Consider the following 20,371-nt stretch of genomic DNA (forward strand, 5'->3'; position numbering starts at 1 on the left):
TTGCAATATTTTGAAATAAAAATGATATTCACATTTATTCATGTGTTTCATATAAGTTACATATCAAATAAGAAAATTATGAAGGAAAAATGAAACAAACAATTTCATATTCCAATTCATTTTAAAGGTTTATAATATTTTGTTCCATTTAATAAATTTGATATGAAAAGGAAAAATTAAATTATTACCGTCAAATACCTTGAAGCAGGACGTACTATCATGCTTTTCAATGGCGTAATATATAAAGAAGATTTTGGAGTTGTGGATAGCCGTGATGTTTCATTATTATTTTTCCAGTTAATATTTTGGGTTTCTTTTTTTCAAGATTTATTCATTGATACACACTAATTTTTCTCCAAACCTAAAAAATTGTTATTATTTATCATATAAATAGCATGTGGCTTGAGTATTATCCAGGATGAATGATTAACTTTAAGATTTTTAGGTACCCCTATCTTCTGCTCTTACCCTGTGTTGGTGTTACGTGTCAAAAAAACACAATCAATAAAAAATGAATGAAACAAAAATTGAAAATTCATAAATCATATAAAGTTTTGCATAATTATCAAAATTTTAACTTAAGTCAGTTTTTTTTTTCATTTAGTGAATAACATTCGTGGAAAAAACATCAGCTGGTGGAAAATCTGGTTGTTGGTGGAATTAAATTGCTGTTTGTTTATACTTAAAATATTCATCCAATCCCACAATGAACAATATGGATTTTTATTTTTTAAGAGTTCGTGAAACAAGGGAGTATTATAAAAAAAAAAGGAACATAAACATCTGCAACTTGTCTTAATTTTTTTGAAAAGTTCATTTTGATTGATTTTCAAATAAAAATAGAATTATCATTTTTTGATCAAATTTCGGTTCTTAATCACCAAATTTTAAGCAGTTATAAAAACGAATGCTTGACAATGTAATTATTTTATTTTTGTGAAGTTTCATTCGTTGAAACAGAAATTTGTTCGATGAATGAAATATTTAATTTATTACAAAATTTAACAAAATGAACCTATATGAAAAAATGAGATACTTTATTTTATTTTATTTTATTTTATTTTATTTTATTTTATTTTTGAAATGAGATGAGAGAATGATGAATTGTGAACACAGTTTCAAAAAACGAAAAATTTGCAAATTAATAAATATGCCGGAAAAATTGATCCTTTCATTTTTTTATTATTGATATTATCTGAGTAGTATTCGTCATCTATTTATCTCCTTTCGCATGTTCGAAGCTGCGTGTTGCACTCAATGCTTTTTGTCTCTTTTTCTTCATAAATACAGTCTAAACCGGATATAATCACATCGGTTTTTGCACAACTTTTTGTGACTTTATCCGATTGTGATTAAACGCGATGATGCTTCACACAGAAAAAAATAAAAATTAATCACAAAAAAAATTAAATTTGAGTTGATTTTTTTATTTTTGAAAAAACATGACAAATACACATTTTTCAATAGAAATAACAATTTTTATTGTTTTATTATGTTATTCAGACTTATTTTAACAATATTTTGAAAAATCAATTTTTTGAAATTTTTGATCAAAAAACCGATTTTTCATAGAAAAAATCACACATAATGATAAAAAATGTGATTATATATTTTCAGCCCCATGATTATATGCGATGAAAAATGAATGAAAAACAAGCAAAAATATCGGTGCATCGAAAAATGTGACTATAAACGAATGTGATAATATTCGACGTGATTATATCCGGTTTTGACTGTATAACCAATTTCCTTCCCCTGCAAATAATTATCTACTATTCTTCTTTTTCTCTATCAAACTGTCTTTTTCTCCACTTCAACGAATTTCTTCAACATCTTTTGTTCATTTGCCTTTTCTTCACATGTCTCAGATTTTTCTTCCTTCTTTTCTTTCAGCTCCTTTTCAATTGTCTTTTTTTCTTCGATTTTTTCTTTCAGTTGTTGTTTTTCCTTTGGAGAAAAATCTCCAAATAAATCCTTATTCAAATCATTTTTAGAACACAATGATGAGAACTTTTGAGAAGATGAAAGTGGACCACAAATTCTGGAAAGTGCAGGGGCAGCGGACACCAGATATACACCCGTATTTAATAATGATGATCTGATAACTGATAAAGTTGTTGCTTCTGTTATAGTTTTGGGCAAAGAATCTGCCAAAGCTTATCTTCATGAGGAGGTTGAAAATTGAGTTGGCTTTTCAAGAAAGTTTTGAAGAGCTTGTTTGAACCTCGCAAATACTCGGTTATCACAAGGTCGCAAGAGGCTGGCCATGTTTGAATGAAAAAGATTTAACAATGTTATTTTGTTTTTGTTCCGCAAATGCAATCACTTCTGAATCGAAGTGAGTTCGGTGATTATCTTCTTAAAGGAGTGCTTTATTCGATAATGATTGTCTATGTTTATTTGCAATTAATGGAATCCATTTCTTTGTCATTATCATTCGAAACAATTCCGTCGATATCCAACCAGATTAAGACCTCTCATAAGATATATTGAATGAAGATTAAAAAGAGAACCCCGGTGGAATCTTTTTGTGAGGGGATATTAGAATATGAAGAAGATATAACCAGTTCTCACAAATGCACACACAAATTGTTGCATTTTCCGGATATGTCAATGGAGAAAGAGAAGGGGGTAATTGGTTTTTCAAGCAAACGATGAGTTTTTCAATCATATCATCTTCACGTTCTGAAGATTTGTCAAAATTGTGAATATCTTTCTTATTAATACTATTGACCACTTTGATGGAGGATAACTTTTCGAACCACGAATGTATTGTAATTGGAGATTGTGTGTCAAATTTTGCAATTTCCATCGGGATGGAAATTGAGGTTCTTGAAATTGAACTTCATTTTATCAAATCAAACACACATTTACAAATGACTTTATTTCTTTTTTCTTCACTTTCTCAACCTGTTTTCAAATATCTTGTGTTTGTTATATCCAAAAATGAAATAACAACATATTCAAATCTTCGAAACCATTGCTTGAATATTCTTCAATGAGATCATTTTTTGTTATGAAAGAAGAGCAATCGCTTTATTTACCTAAGTTTCGAGATGTTTTCTCGATATGATCGAAGGTCGACACGATTCACCAATTTGGCACTTTGTCTTTAAAGCAGCCATTCCTCTTTCCGATGCTCCGTTTGAAATTGAATTGGATCTTAATGAAGTTTTCAATGTTATTGTTTATTTCTAATTGATTTCGAATCATTTTTTGAAAAGAAAAAACAAAATTTCTGAGATCCTTTGTCTCAATCAGTTTGAAAAGTTTATTGGATGTTATTTTTTTGTTATTTTAATAATTATTCATTTGATCAAAAATTGAAAAAATCATTAAAATAAAAATTAAAATGAAAGAAAGTCAGTAATCACCAATCAAGAATTTATAAATGTGAAGTCCAAGTTTTTTTTGACATAAGTTTATTCAAAAGTTGAAAACACTTTCTTTTTATTATATCAGAAAAATTCTATTGTTATTTCTGAGAACTTCATTGTTTTTAAGCTGATTGAATAAACTTGATTTCAAGCTCTGCAGGTGTCAGCTTTTGAAAATTATTAAACTCATTATACTTGAATTTGATTAATTTCATTTCGTTTTTATAGGTTTTCAGATAGCATGGGCTTCCAAATTTTTCACAAGATATCGTTTTTTCCACAAATTGTTGGTAAAATTTGTCAAATTCAAACTGAAAAAAAGTTTTTTGATTTTTTTTCTTTTAGGTATTTGATCGTGTGTTTATTAATGAATTGGTAATTGTTTCAAAAAAAAATAATATTTTTCATGTGGACAGGAGAAAATGAATTATTTTGCAAAAAATAAAAGTGAAAGGATAGTTCATGATCTTGTATAGCACGCAAAAATCAGAAATCAATCTCATTTATTAAGAACGAAATGTTTTTAACAAAGTGAGTACAGATATCGCACAAAATACCGGACATCGCACAAAATACCGGACAAGATCGATTTCACAATAACTGCAAGAGGAATAATTCTGATAATTTTCCTCAAAACACATCTCATCAATGCAAACTCACGAGGAATACAAGACTTCACTTCAGCTTTATTTGTGCTCAGTAAAAATTAATTTTTGAAATCTCGGAGAATTAAGATTTTGAATTTCTCCGAGATTTTAAAAATAATTTTTTAAATATTCATTTTGCACGGAAATGAAAGTCTGACATGCTAAATGTGTTAGCTTTGTTCAGATATATTTAGAGGAATATTATTAGATTTTTTATTTGAGTGGTTATTGAGAAAACGATCTTGTCCGGTATTTTGTGCGATGTCCGGTATTTTGTGCGATATCTGTATTATTCATAGCAGACAAAACGAAACATTTTCAATTTTCGAAAATTAGAAAAGAATCGATGGATATCATTCAGTATCATCAAAAACTGCAGTTTGAAGGAAAAAAAAAACCATTTTAAATGAAAAAACATTAATTATTATTAACATTAAAATCAAATTAATTTCACACATATTCACAAGAATCAAGATTTGGAATTAATGAACTTCTTTTTCAATCTTGAGCAAAACTTTTTCGATGTTGGATAATTTTTGGTGCAATTGAAATTATTCCACTGAATTTTGTGTTTTCTTATTGAAAAAAACAAAAATAATTATTTATTTCAGCATCAATAGAAAAATTGGAATATATTACTAACAATAACAACAATAATATCAGCGTTATAGCAAAGTTCATTTCATTATTCGAAAAGACATATTCATTAATTACTTATGGTGAATTTGATCATTATCCAGATTTTTAATTTGTTATGCCAAGATGCGAAATCAAGTTTGACTTGATTAAATTTGATTTGCAAAAGTGATTTATTTTTTAATCCAAATAACAATGCTGCTTATTTTAATTCCAATTTTTTTTATGATTATTTGGGTGATGATTCATGCTGAATTGCCTGCAATTATTCGGATGAACAAGGGAAAGAGTTCAAATTCGATGAAGAATGACACAGCTGAAGAAGGACGCCAACATTTGCAAAACAAAGAAAAAGAGATGGATTCTCGAAATGCGAAAGAGAGATTATCGTTCCCCGCGGCAGACTCGGACGATACGAATCAGATGCAATCACTGCTTAAGATTGTGCAGAGCTGTCAGAGCAACTTTGACCAGAATTTGCTTGCGTCCTTGCCAGCAACCTCATCTCCCCCGAACGGATTGCAGTCCAAAGGCATCAAAACAGCTGCCGATTTGAAGAAGCAAAAAAAGTTACACGATCTGAAGCCAGAAGATGTGGAGAATTTGCTGAGCTTGTTTAAGGCTGCGCTGTCAAAAAGTCTCAGCTCATCTTCCATTTTAGGCTTCGCTGCGTTGCTGACGCTCACAAAAACATTTGATTTTCCTTTTTCATCATCGTTGTCATCTTCACCATCAATAACTGCACCAACAAAAACCCCATCGCAACCACCGCCAGCGCATCTAGTGCCATTGGTGCTGTTCACCACCCTTCTGAACGAAGGATGCCAAGCACTGAATGAATGCACCGATTTCAACATCGTCAAAGAGATGCTCAGACTTGCGCTCAATCAGATTATTTCTGCGACAGTTGTCCTCCAAGCACAGCCCACAAAAGAAGCTGCTGAATCTGCTTTGCTGTCGTGTCGCTCTTACAAAACATCTTCTTCTTCTTCTTCTTCTTCTTCTTCTTCTTCTTCCTCATCGTCTTCTGCTTCTGCATCTGCTTCTTCTGGTTCTTCGATGTCAACCTATTTGTCCGATATCCAGTTATTCCCCTTTGCGTCATCGCTTTATAGATTTCATTCTCCGAAGCACACTGCATCCTGTTCTTCTTCATCGACTGCGCATTCTTCGACTTTGCATAATTCCAGTCGCAATTCGAAGCCTTCATCTTTACCCCGCAACTCGTCTTCTTCCTCTTCCTCTTCCTCTTCTTCCTCTTCTTCTTCCTTTTCATCTTCCTTATCTTCTCAGCCACGCGTCTCCTTCCCTGGGGATGGGGTGACCCAGGCGTTATTCTTCCTTGCGCCTCTTCTCGTCTGCTATCGCAAAGCGCTCGAAGGAGAAGGCAAAGATAAAAGCGAGGCAACAGCAGCCACTGCGCAGCTGATCAGCAAGTGGGACATGCTGACGGTTGTCACCAACGCCATCAGCGCATTCCGGCGGAAGGTGAAAGAGACGCATACAGCAATGATGATGATGGGAGGAAGCACTCATACATCGGCTTCTGCTTCTGCCTCTGCCTCTGCCACGACTTCTTCATCGGAGCAGAATTTACAGCCAAATGAGTGGATGACAATGAGTGAAAATCTGAATATGGAAGCGATTGGCTATTATTCGTTCATCGAGCACACGCAAATACACACCGAGGCAACTCTGCAGATTGTCGAAGTTCTGATCGAATATGCACTGGGAAGCAACAACCTGATTTCAAGTGCATCATCGTACTCTTCGCCTTCTTCTCTTGGCACGTCGTCCTTTTCTGATGTTCCCAGCGCGATTTACTTGGATTCTGCATCTGTCGCCTTCAACTGCCTCGTCAAAGGCGCCCTGACGCTGCAAGAGAGAAGCGCTGCAATTCGCAGCTTTGCTTCAGCCATCCGCCGGCACTTCATCCCTTTCTCTTCCATCGGCACAGACATATCTGCGCTCCAGCTGAAGAAGGACGGCACGATGAAGCGAAGAACAGCACATGAGAATGCGCCGTCTGGAGGCAGCGGAAGTAACAGTGGTAATAATAATGCTATTAGCAGCAGCAGCAGCATAAGCAGCAGCAGCGATGTATTCAGTGCTATTGAGAGCTATTTCAAGGCAGAGCAAAGAGAAAGTGGGTGTCTATGCGACAACGCGCACAAGACAGAGCAGATTTTGCTGTTGCGAAATGCGCCAATTTTGGATCAGCTGAACAAGATCTGCTTTTCGTTTCCTTTGACAATGCGACCGACGGCTGGTGCTTCTCAGCCTGGTAGCAGCGAGCTAAAGAGAATTAAAGGAGAAGGGGAAATGGCAGCGACAAGAGAGAATTACGAAGCAGTGGAGTGCTTCTTCGAATACATCATCGAGCTGAACAGGGTGCTTGGCAATCTGTGTACATTTGACAAGGCAAGCTTGGAGGTCAAGCGAAAGGGTAAAGAGGTGCAAGTGCAGCCAGCACTGACAAAAGAAGCAGCAACAGCTCCGTTTAGAGGAAGCAACCAGTTTCTTGCAGAAAACGAAGTGCTCAGAACATCAGAGATTGTGATTGGATGGGATGCGCTGTGGAATGTGGGAATGAATTGGCCATTGGCTGACTCATCATCATCGTCATCTTCCTCTTCTTCCTCATCCTTCTTCGATTCTAAGCCCAACACAGCGATGAAGCTGATTGAGTGTCTGAGCCGCCCGTCTTTCATGCCTTCGTCTGCCCTCTCCGACGATGTGTTCAGCATCTTCCCTGCACACTGCACCTTCTTGGAAGATGCGCTGCAGCGTGTGCAGACAGAGCTGAAGACGTTTGTGCGCGGCTCGTCCCGCTCCGCCCTCAACGCTTCTCTCTTCCGCCTGCTCGCCGACCTCTCCTCCCCGCAGGAGTACGTGTCCTCCGACAGCCGCATCATCAACAGCATCACATTCCTCTCCAACATGCTTCGATCGGTGCGGCCATTTCTTGTCTCTTCCCCAATGAAAGTGCTAATCCCACTCACTGAGAACGCTGCGGGGGGTGTCCACACATACGACAACCGCGTCGACCCGTTTGGCAGCAGCAACATCGACTTCTCTGGCGACGATGATGTGCAGACATTCCGGCTGAGAATAGCCAACACCCACAAAATCGAACACGCGACGGCGATTGTGCTGTCGTTGGGGAAAAAAGCCATCACGAACAGCAAAGGTGCCTTGCTGGATGAGGTTGGAGGGCTGGAGCATTTGTATGAGCTGAGTGTGAGTGTGGACGAGGAGGAGTTCGTCGGGAAGCACAAGCCAGACTCGAAGGACCCGCTCAACCCGAAGGCCAGCAAAGAACACTCGGCGATGCTGGTACCAGATACGCAGTTGGAGATGCTGAGCGATTGCTACCAGTCTTTTATTGCCTCCATGTTCCAGCCTGTGTCGCACCTGCTGAATGTGGCGAGGGACAAGCACCCGAAGCAATTGAAGATGATAAAAGAGATCCAGGCGAGCATACCAACACAGGCCACAAAACGCAGCGAGCTGCTCAAGGCAAACTGCGAAACAAACTGGAAGGAGCTGTTTCCGGCACCTATCCCAAAGTCTTCTTCTTCTTCTTCTTCGAAGAAGAATTCAGTGAGCGAAGCCAGTGCTAGTCTTGTGGCTGTGCTGTCAGATGTGATGACGCTGATTGAGGAGACGGAGCAAGAAATGAGCTTTGAGCAGGTCAATGCTGAGTGTGAGAAGGAGCTGAAGGCAGCTGAGAGGGAAGGGTTTCCAAAAGGAACACCAAAAGACATCACAGACAGCAAGACGTGGAGGTACAGGTTTGTGGCGAATGGAGGATTAAGTGCATTGGCTGCGCTGCTGCTACAGGGATTGGTGGATACAGAATATTTTTCTTCTTCTTCTTCTTCTACCTCTTCATCTGCAGCATCAAAAGTCTCAAAGGTATCAACAGCGTTGGCTGATCGCTCACAGCAGCAAAGACCTCAGCTTTCTCGCACAATTGTCAGCCATATTCTGAAGATCCTGTTTGCGTTTCTGGTTACAGCAGACACACAGAAGGCGGAAGTGAAGACAAAGACGAAGGAGAAGTCAGCTTCTTCATCATCTTCTTCTTCCTCTTCTTCCTCTTCTGCAAGTGCCTTGATCTCAAAACTGTCATTGTTTCAGTCCACGCTCCATTTGATGCTCAGCCTTGTTCCAATGTCTGTTTCTTTTTCAGCTGACAGAAAGAGCGAAAGCAAAGGAACAACAATAACATCAACAACACCAACAACATCTCCTTCTTCATTTTCTTCTTCTCTCTTTCAGATGGATTCTCTTTTATTTCTGAGGCTGATGCAGCTGTTTGTGTGCTATGCTGAGTCTGCCTTTGTGGAAACGCCTCTTCTCTCATCGCCTGCAACATTCTCTTCCACTCTCCAGACTCCAAAATTATCCAACAATAAACCATCTTCCTCTTCTTCCTCTTTCGCTTTCAGCGACCCACGCCCTGGCGCCATCCAGCCACTGAACATCTCTTCCCTCTCTCTGAATGCTGAACTGTGTGTCCCTCCGCCCGAACTGCGTGTGCCTCGTCTGCTTCTCTTGCTCACTGCTGATTCTGAAGAGGAAATAGATAGAAGAATCAAAGAAGACACTTCATTAAGAGGATGGGTCAGAGAGCAGTGCAACGGAATCTTTGCTAATCCCTTACCGTCTGCAGCTTTGGCTAACAGGCAAATGTTGTCTTCGCCTTCATTTGCCTCTTCTCCTCCTCCTTCTTCTTCTTCTGCAGCTGCTCCTGGTTATTCTTTGGTGAAGAGAACAGATGTTTCATCAACAGCACTCATTGAATCTTATCTGGATGCTGCAAGAGTTCTTGTCAGCTTCTCTTCAAATGGCTCATCTTCACATTCTGTCTCATCCTCCTCCTCCTTCTCATTATCATCATCTTCTTCCTCCTCTTCCTTGTCTTCCTCCTTCGGCCATTCCTCTCAGCAGCCCAACTCTGCTTCTACTGAAACTTTTCCTTCTTACTCAGAAAGCGACGAAGAAACACTTCAGCAACTGTTTGCTTTGCTCATCGTGATGATCCGCTCTTTCTCTTCTTCTGTCCTTCCTCTTCTGCTTTCAAGTGCATTCGAGCCATTTCTCCTTCTCTTCTTCTGCGCTGTTGCCGATGCGGCTGATGCCATTCAACCGCTTTCTGCTTCATCTTTTCTAAATGCTATTGTTACACTGCCTGTTTCTTGTGTTTCTTCTCTTTCTTCTCCTTCTCCTCCGACTTCTTCTTCTTCATTCTACAATTCTCTTTACGCTCTTTCACCTTTCAGCCCTCCTTCCACACAGCACGAACCGCTTCTTGTCTCTCTCCTCTCCTCCTTCCTGGACATCTCCTCTGCCTCCATCGTTCTCGGCAGGCCCTGTTTGCCTCGGGGAATACAGAAGCGCCACGTTGCTGTCTTGTTCTCTTCGCTCTTTGAGCTGCTGAATTCTGCGCTGAACAACAGCGAAATAAACATGAAGTGGCCAGGGATGATTCCAGCAAGGGTGGCTAAGTCTCTTGGCGCTGTTATAAAATACCAGGCAGATGTGATTATGGATGTTCCGAGATGTTTGTTGGTGGGAGGTGATGATGATGATGATGATGATGATGATAAGTACATCAATGAATTGTCAGGGGCATCATCTTCTTCTTCCTCTACCCCTTCCTCTTCCTCTTCATTGTCTTCCCCGAACACTCTCACAAAGAAGTGCCAGCTGTCTCTTCTGCCTGTTTCAGTGGCGTTGAAAGTCATTCTGAATGAGCTTTCTCAGCTTCATTGCGCATCCAACCCGACAACAGAAATTAACCTGAGAAAACTGGAAAGATGGATCAAAACAGAAGTTGGATTGAAGCTGCCTGAGAAGTCCTTTGGGCTGATGCTCATTGATTATCTGTGGATGGACAAGCTGGTGGCTGGATTCGATGCTGTTGCTGCTTCAACCGGTGCTTCACCACAAGGAATGGCTGGGAAAGAGATATTGCGCAGTCCCTCTGCTTCTTCTTCTTCTTCTTCTTCATATTTGCCCTCAAACATTGCACGGTGCGATTCGCAGAGGAAGCTGGCCTCGTCGCATTCACGTAGCAACTCAGAAGTGGAACTCATTCAGAGCCATTTTGTGGCAGACGAAGAGAGCAGAAAGGCCATTTTGAGTCTGATTGCTGCGCTGTGCAGCGGGAATGAGGCAAACACAGAGCGTCTGCTGCATCTTTTGAACGAGACGCAGACGATGAACGACAAGAACACATACCCGTCTTTCCACTTCACACCCGCTGAGCAGATTGCAAAGTCGCACAAGAAGGAGAAGAATGTTGAGAAAAGTGAAGAGGTTAAATACAGAGGCATTGTGAATCCAGGCACACTGTGCTACATGAACTCTCTGTTTGTGCAGCTGTTTATGCACACGCAGCTGCGCTCCACGCTTCTTCTGTGGGAAGGCGAGCAGTTTCAAGGAAGCGCCCTGGAGAAGCTGGCAAGACCTTCACATGCAGATGTGCTGAGTGAGTGGCAGAAGAGCAAAGAAACAAGCACACGCCCACCAGACGAGCTGGAGGCGAAGATGGCAGAGATGCGGCTGCGCAGCGTGACAGAGGAGGAGAAAGCGCAGAACAGCGCTGTGTGGAGAGCAGTACGCTATCTCTTCTGGGAGCTGCAGGACAACCCGAACAGGAAGGAGTTCATTGATGCAGAGCAGTTTCTGGAGGTATATCTCGACCAGGACAGGAAGCAAGTTGTGAATGGCGTGCATTGTGACATCCACGAGTTCTTCATGTGTCTAGTGGACAAGCTGGAGATGCATTTGGATGCAGTGGCAGCTCCAAACTTTGTCCGGCGCTTTCTGAAGGGTTACACGATGAACCTGCATGTCTGCAGATTCGGGCACGAGCGGTGGCATTCGGATGGCTTCTATGCGCTTGAGGTAGAAGTGAAAGGGAAGAAGAGCCTGGTGGAATCGTTGACGTCGATGGTGGTTGGGTCGAAGATTGGGAATTACGAATGCGAAGAGTGTGGAAAGTATCACACGGTTGATGTGATCAACCGAACAGTTCTGAGAGACCTGCCTAACACACTCATTATTCTCCTCAGGCGCTTTGACTACCAGCCGCTAACGGGGAACAGAGTGAAGATCAACGACAAGTTTGAGTTCCCCATTGAGGAGGACTTGGATCTCGAGCCATTTACGTGGGAGGCGATGCAGGTGAGGGAAGAAAAACTGAGCAGTATGAAGCGGTTTTCCAAAGCTGACACAGCAATCATGTTGGAAAAGTTTGGACGCAAAGAGAATCTGAAGAATCTGCAGGTGCCGCATAACAACGAAAGTAAAGACAAGCTGCGTCCGGAGAGCTACTACAAATACCGTCTGCAGGGCATCATCAACCACTCGGGGACAGCCAATGCTGGACACTACATCTCATTTGTGCGGGAAAGAGATGCGCCGCACCAGTGGTACGAGTTCAACGACGACAGAGTTAGGCTGCTCCCTTCTCCTGCCATCGAGACACTAAAAGCAGAGGCCTTTGGCGGGAGCTTCCTGGACGACACAGCGCTGATTGATCCCGAGATCCTCAAGTATAAGCGCCTGGGCCTGCTGAGCGAGGCAGACACAGTTAAGCCGTACTCTGCATACATCCTCATCTACGAGAGGAAGCAGCCTGTGGACGACTGGAGCCTCGAGCGCCAGCTGCTCAGCCAGATTCCACAGACAAAGCTGAAAGAAATGACAAGAGGAATCCATCTGCCTCCAACTGTATCACAAGCAATTGGCTCTTTTCCTCTTTTTGCAATGCATCCTCCACCGCCCCACCCGTCTCCGCTGAAGATACGTTCTCCTTTAAATGACGATGCGTTCGCAGATTCTGCCTTGACAGAGCATTCGCCAATGAAATCGTCTTCATATGGGATGAGCAGCGTGGATGAGAGCGTGCTGGTGAGGCAGCTGGGCATTGTGAGAGACAGGCAGATCTTCTCAAACATATTCTTTGCGTTTGTGAGAAGGCTGTTTGAGCAGTTTGGATGCGAGCAATACGCTGAAGAAGAGGAAGCAGCAACAGCAGCCACTAACACAAGATCATCGTCAACTGCTGCTTCATCTGCAACACCTGCCTCATCTTTGATTAAAACGAAACTTGCTGGCAAAAGCTCATCATCCTCATCCTCATCTGCCTCAGCTTCTCTGGCTATGCGTGTTCTGAACGTGCCAAAGGCAGATCCGACCTTTTCTCGCGACTTTATGTTTTTCTGGGTGCGTTTTTTGCTTCACACCTTCTCCCATTCAGTGCATCATGCACTATTTGTGCGGTGGAGTGTGGAGTTGGAGCAGATTCTTGTCCGCTCGCCAGATTTGTCGTTCAAACTGATCAAGCACATCACAACTGAGTTGCTCAGCGGAGAAGCAAAAGAACGGGACGCCTGCCTTGCCCGGAAGCAAAACCAGAGGAGCTCAACTGCATCCACCGCAGTGTATGCGATGACTGCTGCAGAGCTGAACAACCTGGGTGCTGAAGACATTGCAGGTGCGCCGTCGATTGCGAAGGCCTTTCTCTTCCGCTGCGAAGACACGCAGCTGCGCCTGTGCTTCTTCCGCGTGCTCCTCTGCGCCCTTTCTGCTGTTCTGAAGTCAGTCTCAGTGTATTTGTCCAAAGCAGACGCCTCTCTGTCACAGCAGCACCTCTCCATTCTACTCCAGCAGCTCTTCTTCTTCTTCACATCGCTGCTCGATCTTCTGCCTGCCAAGCAGAAGAAAGCCATCCAATTCGTCCCTCTGTTCGCCTTCCTGCGCGATGCTTGCTTTCTGTCTCCTGTTTGCTCTTGGCTGCTCCTCCTCGCCAATTACCCTCAGCGCTGCCAAGACTTTCTTTCTCCTTCTCTGTCAAAGCAGTCGGGAAAGTGGACATTTGCAGTGAAGTCGCTGTATTCTCTTGCTCCTCTGGATGGTAACAGTGCTTGTCAGGATGAGCTGCCTCCTGCTCCACGTGAAGCAGCAATGGCGTTGCTGATCTCTCTCATTTCTTGTCTGTATAATGCCCCTTCACCGTCTGCGTCTGCTTCTCGTTCTATTCTAATGATTTTGAAAGGAACGAAGCCGACCCCTCTTTTTGCTTCAGATTCATCCTTTTCCTCAATTTCGCTTCCTTCTAATCCAATTTTACCAGAAGATGCATTTAATTCGATCATTTCGCAATCATTTTGCGATGTTCTTCTTTCTTCGACAAAAGCTCCCAGCCACGTTGCTTCCCTTTGTTCTCTTGCTCTGTCTTGTTTTTATTCCATTCGTCCCGATGTTGCTGAGCATAAGTCATATCTTTTGCTTTTGGAGAAGTATTTGACACAGATTGGGATTAACTGGCTGCTCCTCAAGCCAGAAGAGTTGCTGTGCACACAAAGCAGAGAGATGAATGAGAAGTGGATGGAGGTGTATTTATCTGTTGTTACATGCACAGTTACATTAGCATCTTCTTCATCATCATCTTCATCATCATCTTCTTCTTCTTCTTCACGTGAACAAAATGTCAAAAGCAGACTTCTGCCGTGCTGTCTGATATCACTTGCTCATTTTCTGAGTTATCTCTTAAGCAGTTTATCTCAGACTCCTTCATCTGCTTCATCTGCTTCATCTGCTTCATCTGCTTCATCTGCTTCATCTGCTTCATCATCATCATCACATGTTTATTCTTCTTGTGTCGCCTTCCTCTTTGCCCTGTCGCACCACGTGCGCAAAAGCGACGAATTAGCCGAAGCCATCTGCTGCGACAGAGACATCACTGAACCTTTACTGCAGCTGCTGATGCACTCACCACACGCTCTTGTGCGCGATGCCGTGGCGAGGGTGTTCCGGCTGGCTCTTCTGGAGACGAGGGAGGAGCGGGTGATGGATCCGAAGTTTGCAGAGTTCACAGGCACGCGAATATCTCCTGAGGCTGTCTTGTTGATCAATGCACGGTTTTCCCACTCGCCTCTGCTGATTGTGTCGAGTGATCCGTCTGACCAAGGGCTGGAGATGGGTGAACCGCTCATCACTTTCACGAACTTTGCATTATCGACACCGAATTCAGCTGTGACAGCTGATTCATCATCATCATCATCTGCTTCTGCTTCTTCTGCACAATCACATTCCTCTCAGCAGTCAATCGAGATCGAGTACATCAGATCCTTCTCATTCAATATGTCTGCCCAGTGTTGTGGAGCCAGTCCCATCTGGCAGAGTGAGCTTCTCAGCATCGACGGCTTCCCCTCTTCTTCCTCTTCCACCTCCTCATCATTATCATCAACAGCTGCATATCCAACATTCCACTCAGAACACGTGTCTGTTCTCCAGTTCCCTCATGACCTGGTGCCGTGCATATCTCTTGCAACAGTCCTTCCTCCGCCAGCCAACTCTGCCACTTCTGATTTGTTTGCCTCGCTCGCCTCAGACAATCTGCAGAACGTGATTCTGAACGAGTTTTATGCGGAAGCGTTTTTGAAGGTGTTTACTGGGTGTGTTGTGGATGAAAGTGTTAAGTTTCTGGCAAAACAGAATGCGAACAGCGTCATCTTTGAAGGAATGGCTCATTTGCTCGTTTGGATTGTCAACTGCATTGCAATCAACCAGACTAATTTGCCAGACACTTCTTTGGCTCTTTCTTGTACTTCTTCTTCTGCTTCTGCTTCTTCTTCCTCTTCTTCCTCTTCTTCCTCTTCTTCTTCTACAAATCCTCTTGTTTCTGATAGTTTCTGCAATGCATTGGCAACAAGCCTTGTTCGGCTGCTTGAAATTAACAATTCTTTTTCTTTTTCTTTTTCTTCTTCTTTTTCTTCTTCTTCTTCTTCTTCTTCTTCTTCTTCTTCTTTGGATGCAGTGGAAGGCCTGATGGATGGATTGAGTGTGTTGTCCCACTCTTCTCCAGTGTTTGCTAAGAAAATAGCTGTCTATTTATCTGCCAAGCAAAAAAGAAGTCTTTATTCGGATCTTTCGTCCACTTCTTCTTCTTCTTCCTCTTCTTCTTATTCAGTTCCTCTCAGCGCATTCAAGCATTGTGTGGAATCTACACATATACATACAGAAGAATTCCCAAAGAGAAAAGAGTATTTTGCAAGGCAAAAATGCAACATCGATTCGATGCTTCTTCTGTTTTATGAATGCAGCTCAGCTTATCCACTTTTCATTCGCGCATTACACGAAGCTAATCTTCTCTGCCCGCTTTTGCACAACCTCATCTTCTTCTTCAACGACCTGCCAAATGTGCCAACGCAGTCACTCGTCCTCGCTTTCATCAGCATTACCGTGTCTTCTTTTCCTCAGGCTGCTGTTGCTGTGCTTGATGCGCTATTTTGGAGCGATGGCAAGTTGAAAGCCTCAAACGAAATGGTAGCAATGAGAATTATTGCTGACTCATTCTTCCCAATTGTGAAGCATCCGTCTGATTTGGCTCAGCAATCATCACCATCATCATCATTTTCTTCTTCTTCTTCTTCTTCTTCTTCCTCTTCCTCTTCTTCCTCTTCTCCAACAGAAAGCACAGCCAAATCCTTCTCAGCCTCTCTGTCTTCAACATCATCTTATGTTTCTATCTTTGCATCGTCACACTTCTTCTTGTATTCGCTCAGCGCTCCATTCAACTTAGAGTCACGCAGGCTTCTCCCACGCGACGTGAATAGCAATCCGATTTTGGCTGATTCTGCCCTCTTTTCAGCCAACTTCTTTTCGCTCCGCACAACTTCTCAGAAGAGCTATGGCAATTTTGAGACAATCGATGCAAAAAGGCGAGGAGAAACTGATATTCACGAAATGCAGGCATTTTTAGTGAAGTTGTTTGTAGACTGCGTTTTGAGTGATGCGAAGGAAAAACAGAAGATGGAGATTCAAGAGCAACAGATAATGAAAGAGTTGCAGCGTTCATCTCAAGCTTCTTCTTCTTCTTCTTCCTCTTCTTCTTCCTCTTCCTCCTCTTCCTCCTCTTCCTTCTCTTCTGCTCATTCACTTGAGACAGAAAATTCCAAAGGAAGTTTTCATTTATCAGCTTTAACACAACTTCTGTTTGATGCTGTTGACGCGGTGTGCTGCAGAATGAGGATGGGAATGCAAAAAAGAGAAGACCAGTCAATATTTTTCACTTTCCAAAAAATGCAACAACAAATTCTTCCAGAAAACCAGTTGGATCAAACGAAGTCAAATGCATCATCATCATTGACTTCTTCTTCTCTTTCTTCTCCTCCTTCTCCGTTGGATCTTTCAACAGAAGGCACCAACTACATCTTTGATCAGAATCATTTGCTGCTTCTCCCCATCAGCCAAATACGCTCATTGATTTCTGCTGCCAGCATGTTAACTTCCTCCTCTTATCCCTTGCGCCTTCGTTCAGCTGCCCTTCGCCTCGTCTCTTCTGCTCTGATGGTGACAGCAGAAGTGTGTGAAGAATACACTTACGATTCGATTCCACTCAATGCGCTGCTTGTGAATGCTCTTCTGTGTGCAATCGAGAAGGCTTATTTGACTGATGGCAAAGAGGAGAAAGAGGCCACTAAATCATCATCAAGCACATCATCATTTAAGACAACAGCATCTTCAAAGCCTGCTTTGTTCAGCAATGGAGAAGCCTTTGCCTGCACAGCCACGAAAGAGGAGATGAGCAATTTGGCTGATTTCTCTTTGTTTTCGCGCAGCCTTCGCCTTCTGCTTGTCCTCTCCGTCGTTTCCTCAGCAGGCACGCTGGAGAGATTGAAATATCCGAAGCCATTTGCCTGCACTTTGCCTGATATTTCCTGCAAGCAAATTCTCATTCAACCAGAAAGGGAGTTTGTGAGCCATTCTCAGCTGTGTGTGATGTGCAAGCGGGTGCTGGCGCTGACTGAGATTGCGCTGCTGCATCATTTGAGCGGAGGATGTGAGAAGTCTGAAACAGAACTTATCAGTCCAACAAAGCAGATTCCTGCGCTCTGCTTTTCTAGCTGCTCGTCGGCTCTTTTGCGGATGGAAGGGGCTGTGTCTTCGAGTGAAATGCGATCTTCAAATGAACTTGGGCCGACTTTGAGCAATCTGCTGACATCCTTTTCTGTTCTAAACGGCATCTGCAGAAACGAAGCACTTAGAATTTATTCGAAGTCGAAAGGCGACAAGCCAGCCAGTGTGTTTTTCACCTCTTTTGCTCAGAATGCGCTTCGTGAGTGTCCGGAGGTGCTGTTCTTGATGTTTGGCCAGCCGCTTCCAGCTGAGAAGGAGTGGGAAAATGTGGTGTTGAATTCGAAAGAGACAAGCTTTACGCAATTCCTGTGGGAAGAGGATGTGGTTGTGATGCAGTCAGCCCTCCAGCTCATCCAGACAAGTGCCGGCAATCCTCTGCTTGTTCGGCCAGGCGATCGGACGCCCCAGCACAACCAGCTCGTTTTGGCTGTTATTTCACTGGGGCTTTTCCCGTTCCACATTCAACCGTTTTGTGATATGCTTTTGGGACAAAAGAAAGCATTTTTGAAGATTGCGGAGATTTTGAGGCAAGTTCCGCTGTTGCAGATGGAAAAAGCGAATTTGGAAGTTATTTTGAGTGTTGTCACAGGAAGTGCAATAACTTTAAGCAATTATCAAACATCAAGGCAACTTGCGAGCTCGCCTTCAAGCAGTGCAAAAGCGCATTCAACTCAATTATCAAGAAATCCTTCTTTGTCATCATCATCATCATCTTCTTCTTCTCATTCATCTTCAACCTCTTCTTCTTCTTCTTCTTCTTCTTCTCATTCATCATCATCATCATCTTCTTCTTCTTCTCAACCACGCCATATATCACGTCCACCATCGTCTTCTTCTCCATCTTCCTCAATTTCTCATCCTTATCAATCTTCCTCAATTTCTCGTCCTTCTCCATCAGCAGCACCTGATCGACCAAGTCACAAACCAGCTCTCAATCCATCGACTCTTCCTTCCGCTGTGTCGAAAGTGGGAACCAGAAGCCCCGAAAAAGCTACGTCTTTATCTGGCACACCCCGAATTTCTAGTCAAACGCCAAAGGCAACAACATCAGAAGCATATGGAACTCGAAATGCAGGTGGACTTTCAACGCAGCTGCGACCTCCGTCATACGAAATTAAATCAAAATATCAAACTAAACACAGCACTGGCTCAACTTCTTTAAGTTCAAATTATTCAAAATTTTCTGCACCTACAAGGAAATAATTTTTAATATTGTGGTTATTATAATTTAATTTTTTTTTAAGCGTTATTTTGTTTTGTATTTTATTCTGAATGATCGTTAATTTTTGGTTTTTGTTGAAATTTTTTTTTAAAGAAAAAATTAGAAGAAAATAATTTATTTTAAGCGTTTTCTTTTCAATGTTTGGCAGTGCATTATTTTTTTGTCTGCATTTTTTCGAAAATTTTTTACTGTTTTAATTGAGCACATTTAATGTTTTGCAAAATTGAATGTCTCTCACACTAATAATTTAATTCCCAGATAAAATCAAATATTTATTTGAATATGTCTCTTGCATTTTGTAAAAATAAGGATGTATTTATCCAAAAACAATTGAATGAACTCTGAAATGGCTCATACATATAAATGGAAAAAAAATAAACAGTTGAGCTTAGCAGCATCCACCGCATCCGCCCCATCCAAGGTTAGATGATCTGCAGCCTCCAGCTCCACCGCAGCATCCGCGGGAGTTGGTGTTGATGCCTGCAGCATTGTTGTAGCAGTTGTTGGCATTTCCGCATGCGCGGTTTCCGGCGATCTGGTTGGACCCAGCGCACATGTTGGCGCGCCCAACATCGTAGCAGTTGTTTCCTGAAACGCAGGCATCGTTGCAGCGACGGACCATGAATTCATCAGCACATTTCTGGGCAAAGGCGCGATCTCCATGGGCACGGCAAGCATCAGCGTTCATGCGAGCACCGTTTGCCGATCCACAAACTGCACCCTGGTTGTATCCACAGTTGTTGTTTCCAGCACCATAGCAGTTAGCGTTGTTTCCGTTGGCATATCCTGCTCCGTGTCCTCCTTGAACAGATGATGTTTGGCCATACATGCGTGGAGCTTGGCACACATTTCCACAGTTGCCAAAGCCACCTCCCATTCCGTTGAATCCGCAGTTTCCGAGTCCGCCGAATCCTCCGAATCCGCAGTTGTTGCATCCTCCGAACATTGGACCAAATCCACCGCAGGCACCCATTCCGCATGGAGATCCGCAGGCGCACAATTCATAGCAGCATCCGTCTGGGTAGCAGCTTGATCCACAGCACATTTCCTCCATATCATCATCGGACAATTCAGATCCAGACAAGAATCCCATTCCGCCATATCCTAATCCGCCATAACCCATTCCACCGTAGCCCATACCTCCATAGCCCATTCCACCATAACCCATTCCGCCATATCCCATTCCACCGTAGCCCATTCCTCCGTAGCCCATTCCGCCATAGCCCATTCCTCCCATTCCTAATCCACCGAGTCCGCCCCAGAATTGAGCAGTCAATGCAGCAAGTGAAAGAAGTCCAACAAAGAATTTCATTGTTTGTAAATGCTTTTAAATGTCAACGACAAACAAAACACGAAGGCCCATCAGCAATTAAACATATTTAAACGCATAACCCTCGTCAAATTTACAACTGCAAAAATCATATCAAAAACTTTAAATAATCGTTTTTGTAAATTTGTTATTTAATGGATCAAAAATAAAAAAGAATGACGTTTGAATCGAAAATAATTATCAACAGATGAATGAAAAAAGGAGGTCCAATAATAATTAA

At 42.4% G+C, this 20,371-nt stretch overlaps 2 protein-coding genes across 2 annotated transcripts; one reads left to right on the top strand and one right to left on the bottom strand.

The window, feature by feature from the left end:
* Positions 1–4,786: 4,786 nt before the first annotated feature.
* MONOS_3137 (putative ubiquitin carboxyl-terminal hydrolase FAF-X) lies at positions 4,787–19,104 on the top strand (the record flags this gene model as incomplete). The annotated part of the gene is made up of 2 exons (XM_067873115.1): positions 4,787–4,798; positions 4,943–19,104. 2 exons carry the CDS (start codon positions 4,787–4,789, stop codon positions 18,800–18,802), a joined length of 13,872 nt encoding a protein of 4,623 aa, XP_067721868.1. The 3' UTR covers positions 18,803–19,104.
* Positions 19,073–20,163, bottom strand: MONOS_3138 (uncharacterized protein). Its single transcript, XM_067873116.1, has one exon. The coding sequence runs from the start codon at positions 20,131–20,133 to the stop codon at positions 19,210–19,212; it is 924 nt and encodes a 307-aa protein (XP_067721869.1). The 5' UTR covers positions 20,134–20,163; the 3' UTR covers positions 19,073–19,209.
* Positions 20,164–20,371: the final 208 nt, after the last annotated feature.

Source organism: Monocercomonoides exilis, assembly GCF_001643675.1.
Source record: "Monocercomonoides exilis strain PA203 chromosome Unknown scaffold44-821271, whole genome shotgun sequence".
Lineage (NCBI taxonomy): Eukaryota > Preaxostyla > Oxymonadida > Polymastigidae > Monocercomonoides > Monocercomonoides exilis.

Excerpts from the sequence above, each read along its gene's own strand:
- MONOS_3138 (XM_067873116.1), bottom strand. The coding sequence starts at position 20,133 with ATGAAATTCTTTGTTGGACTTCTTTCACTTGCTGCATTGACTGCTCAA.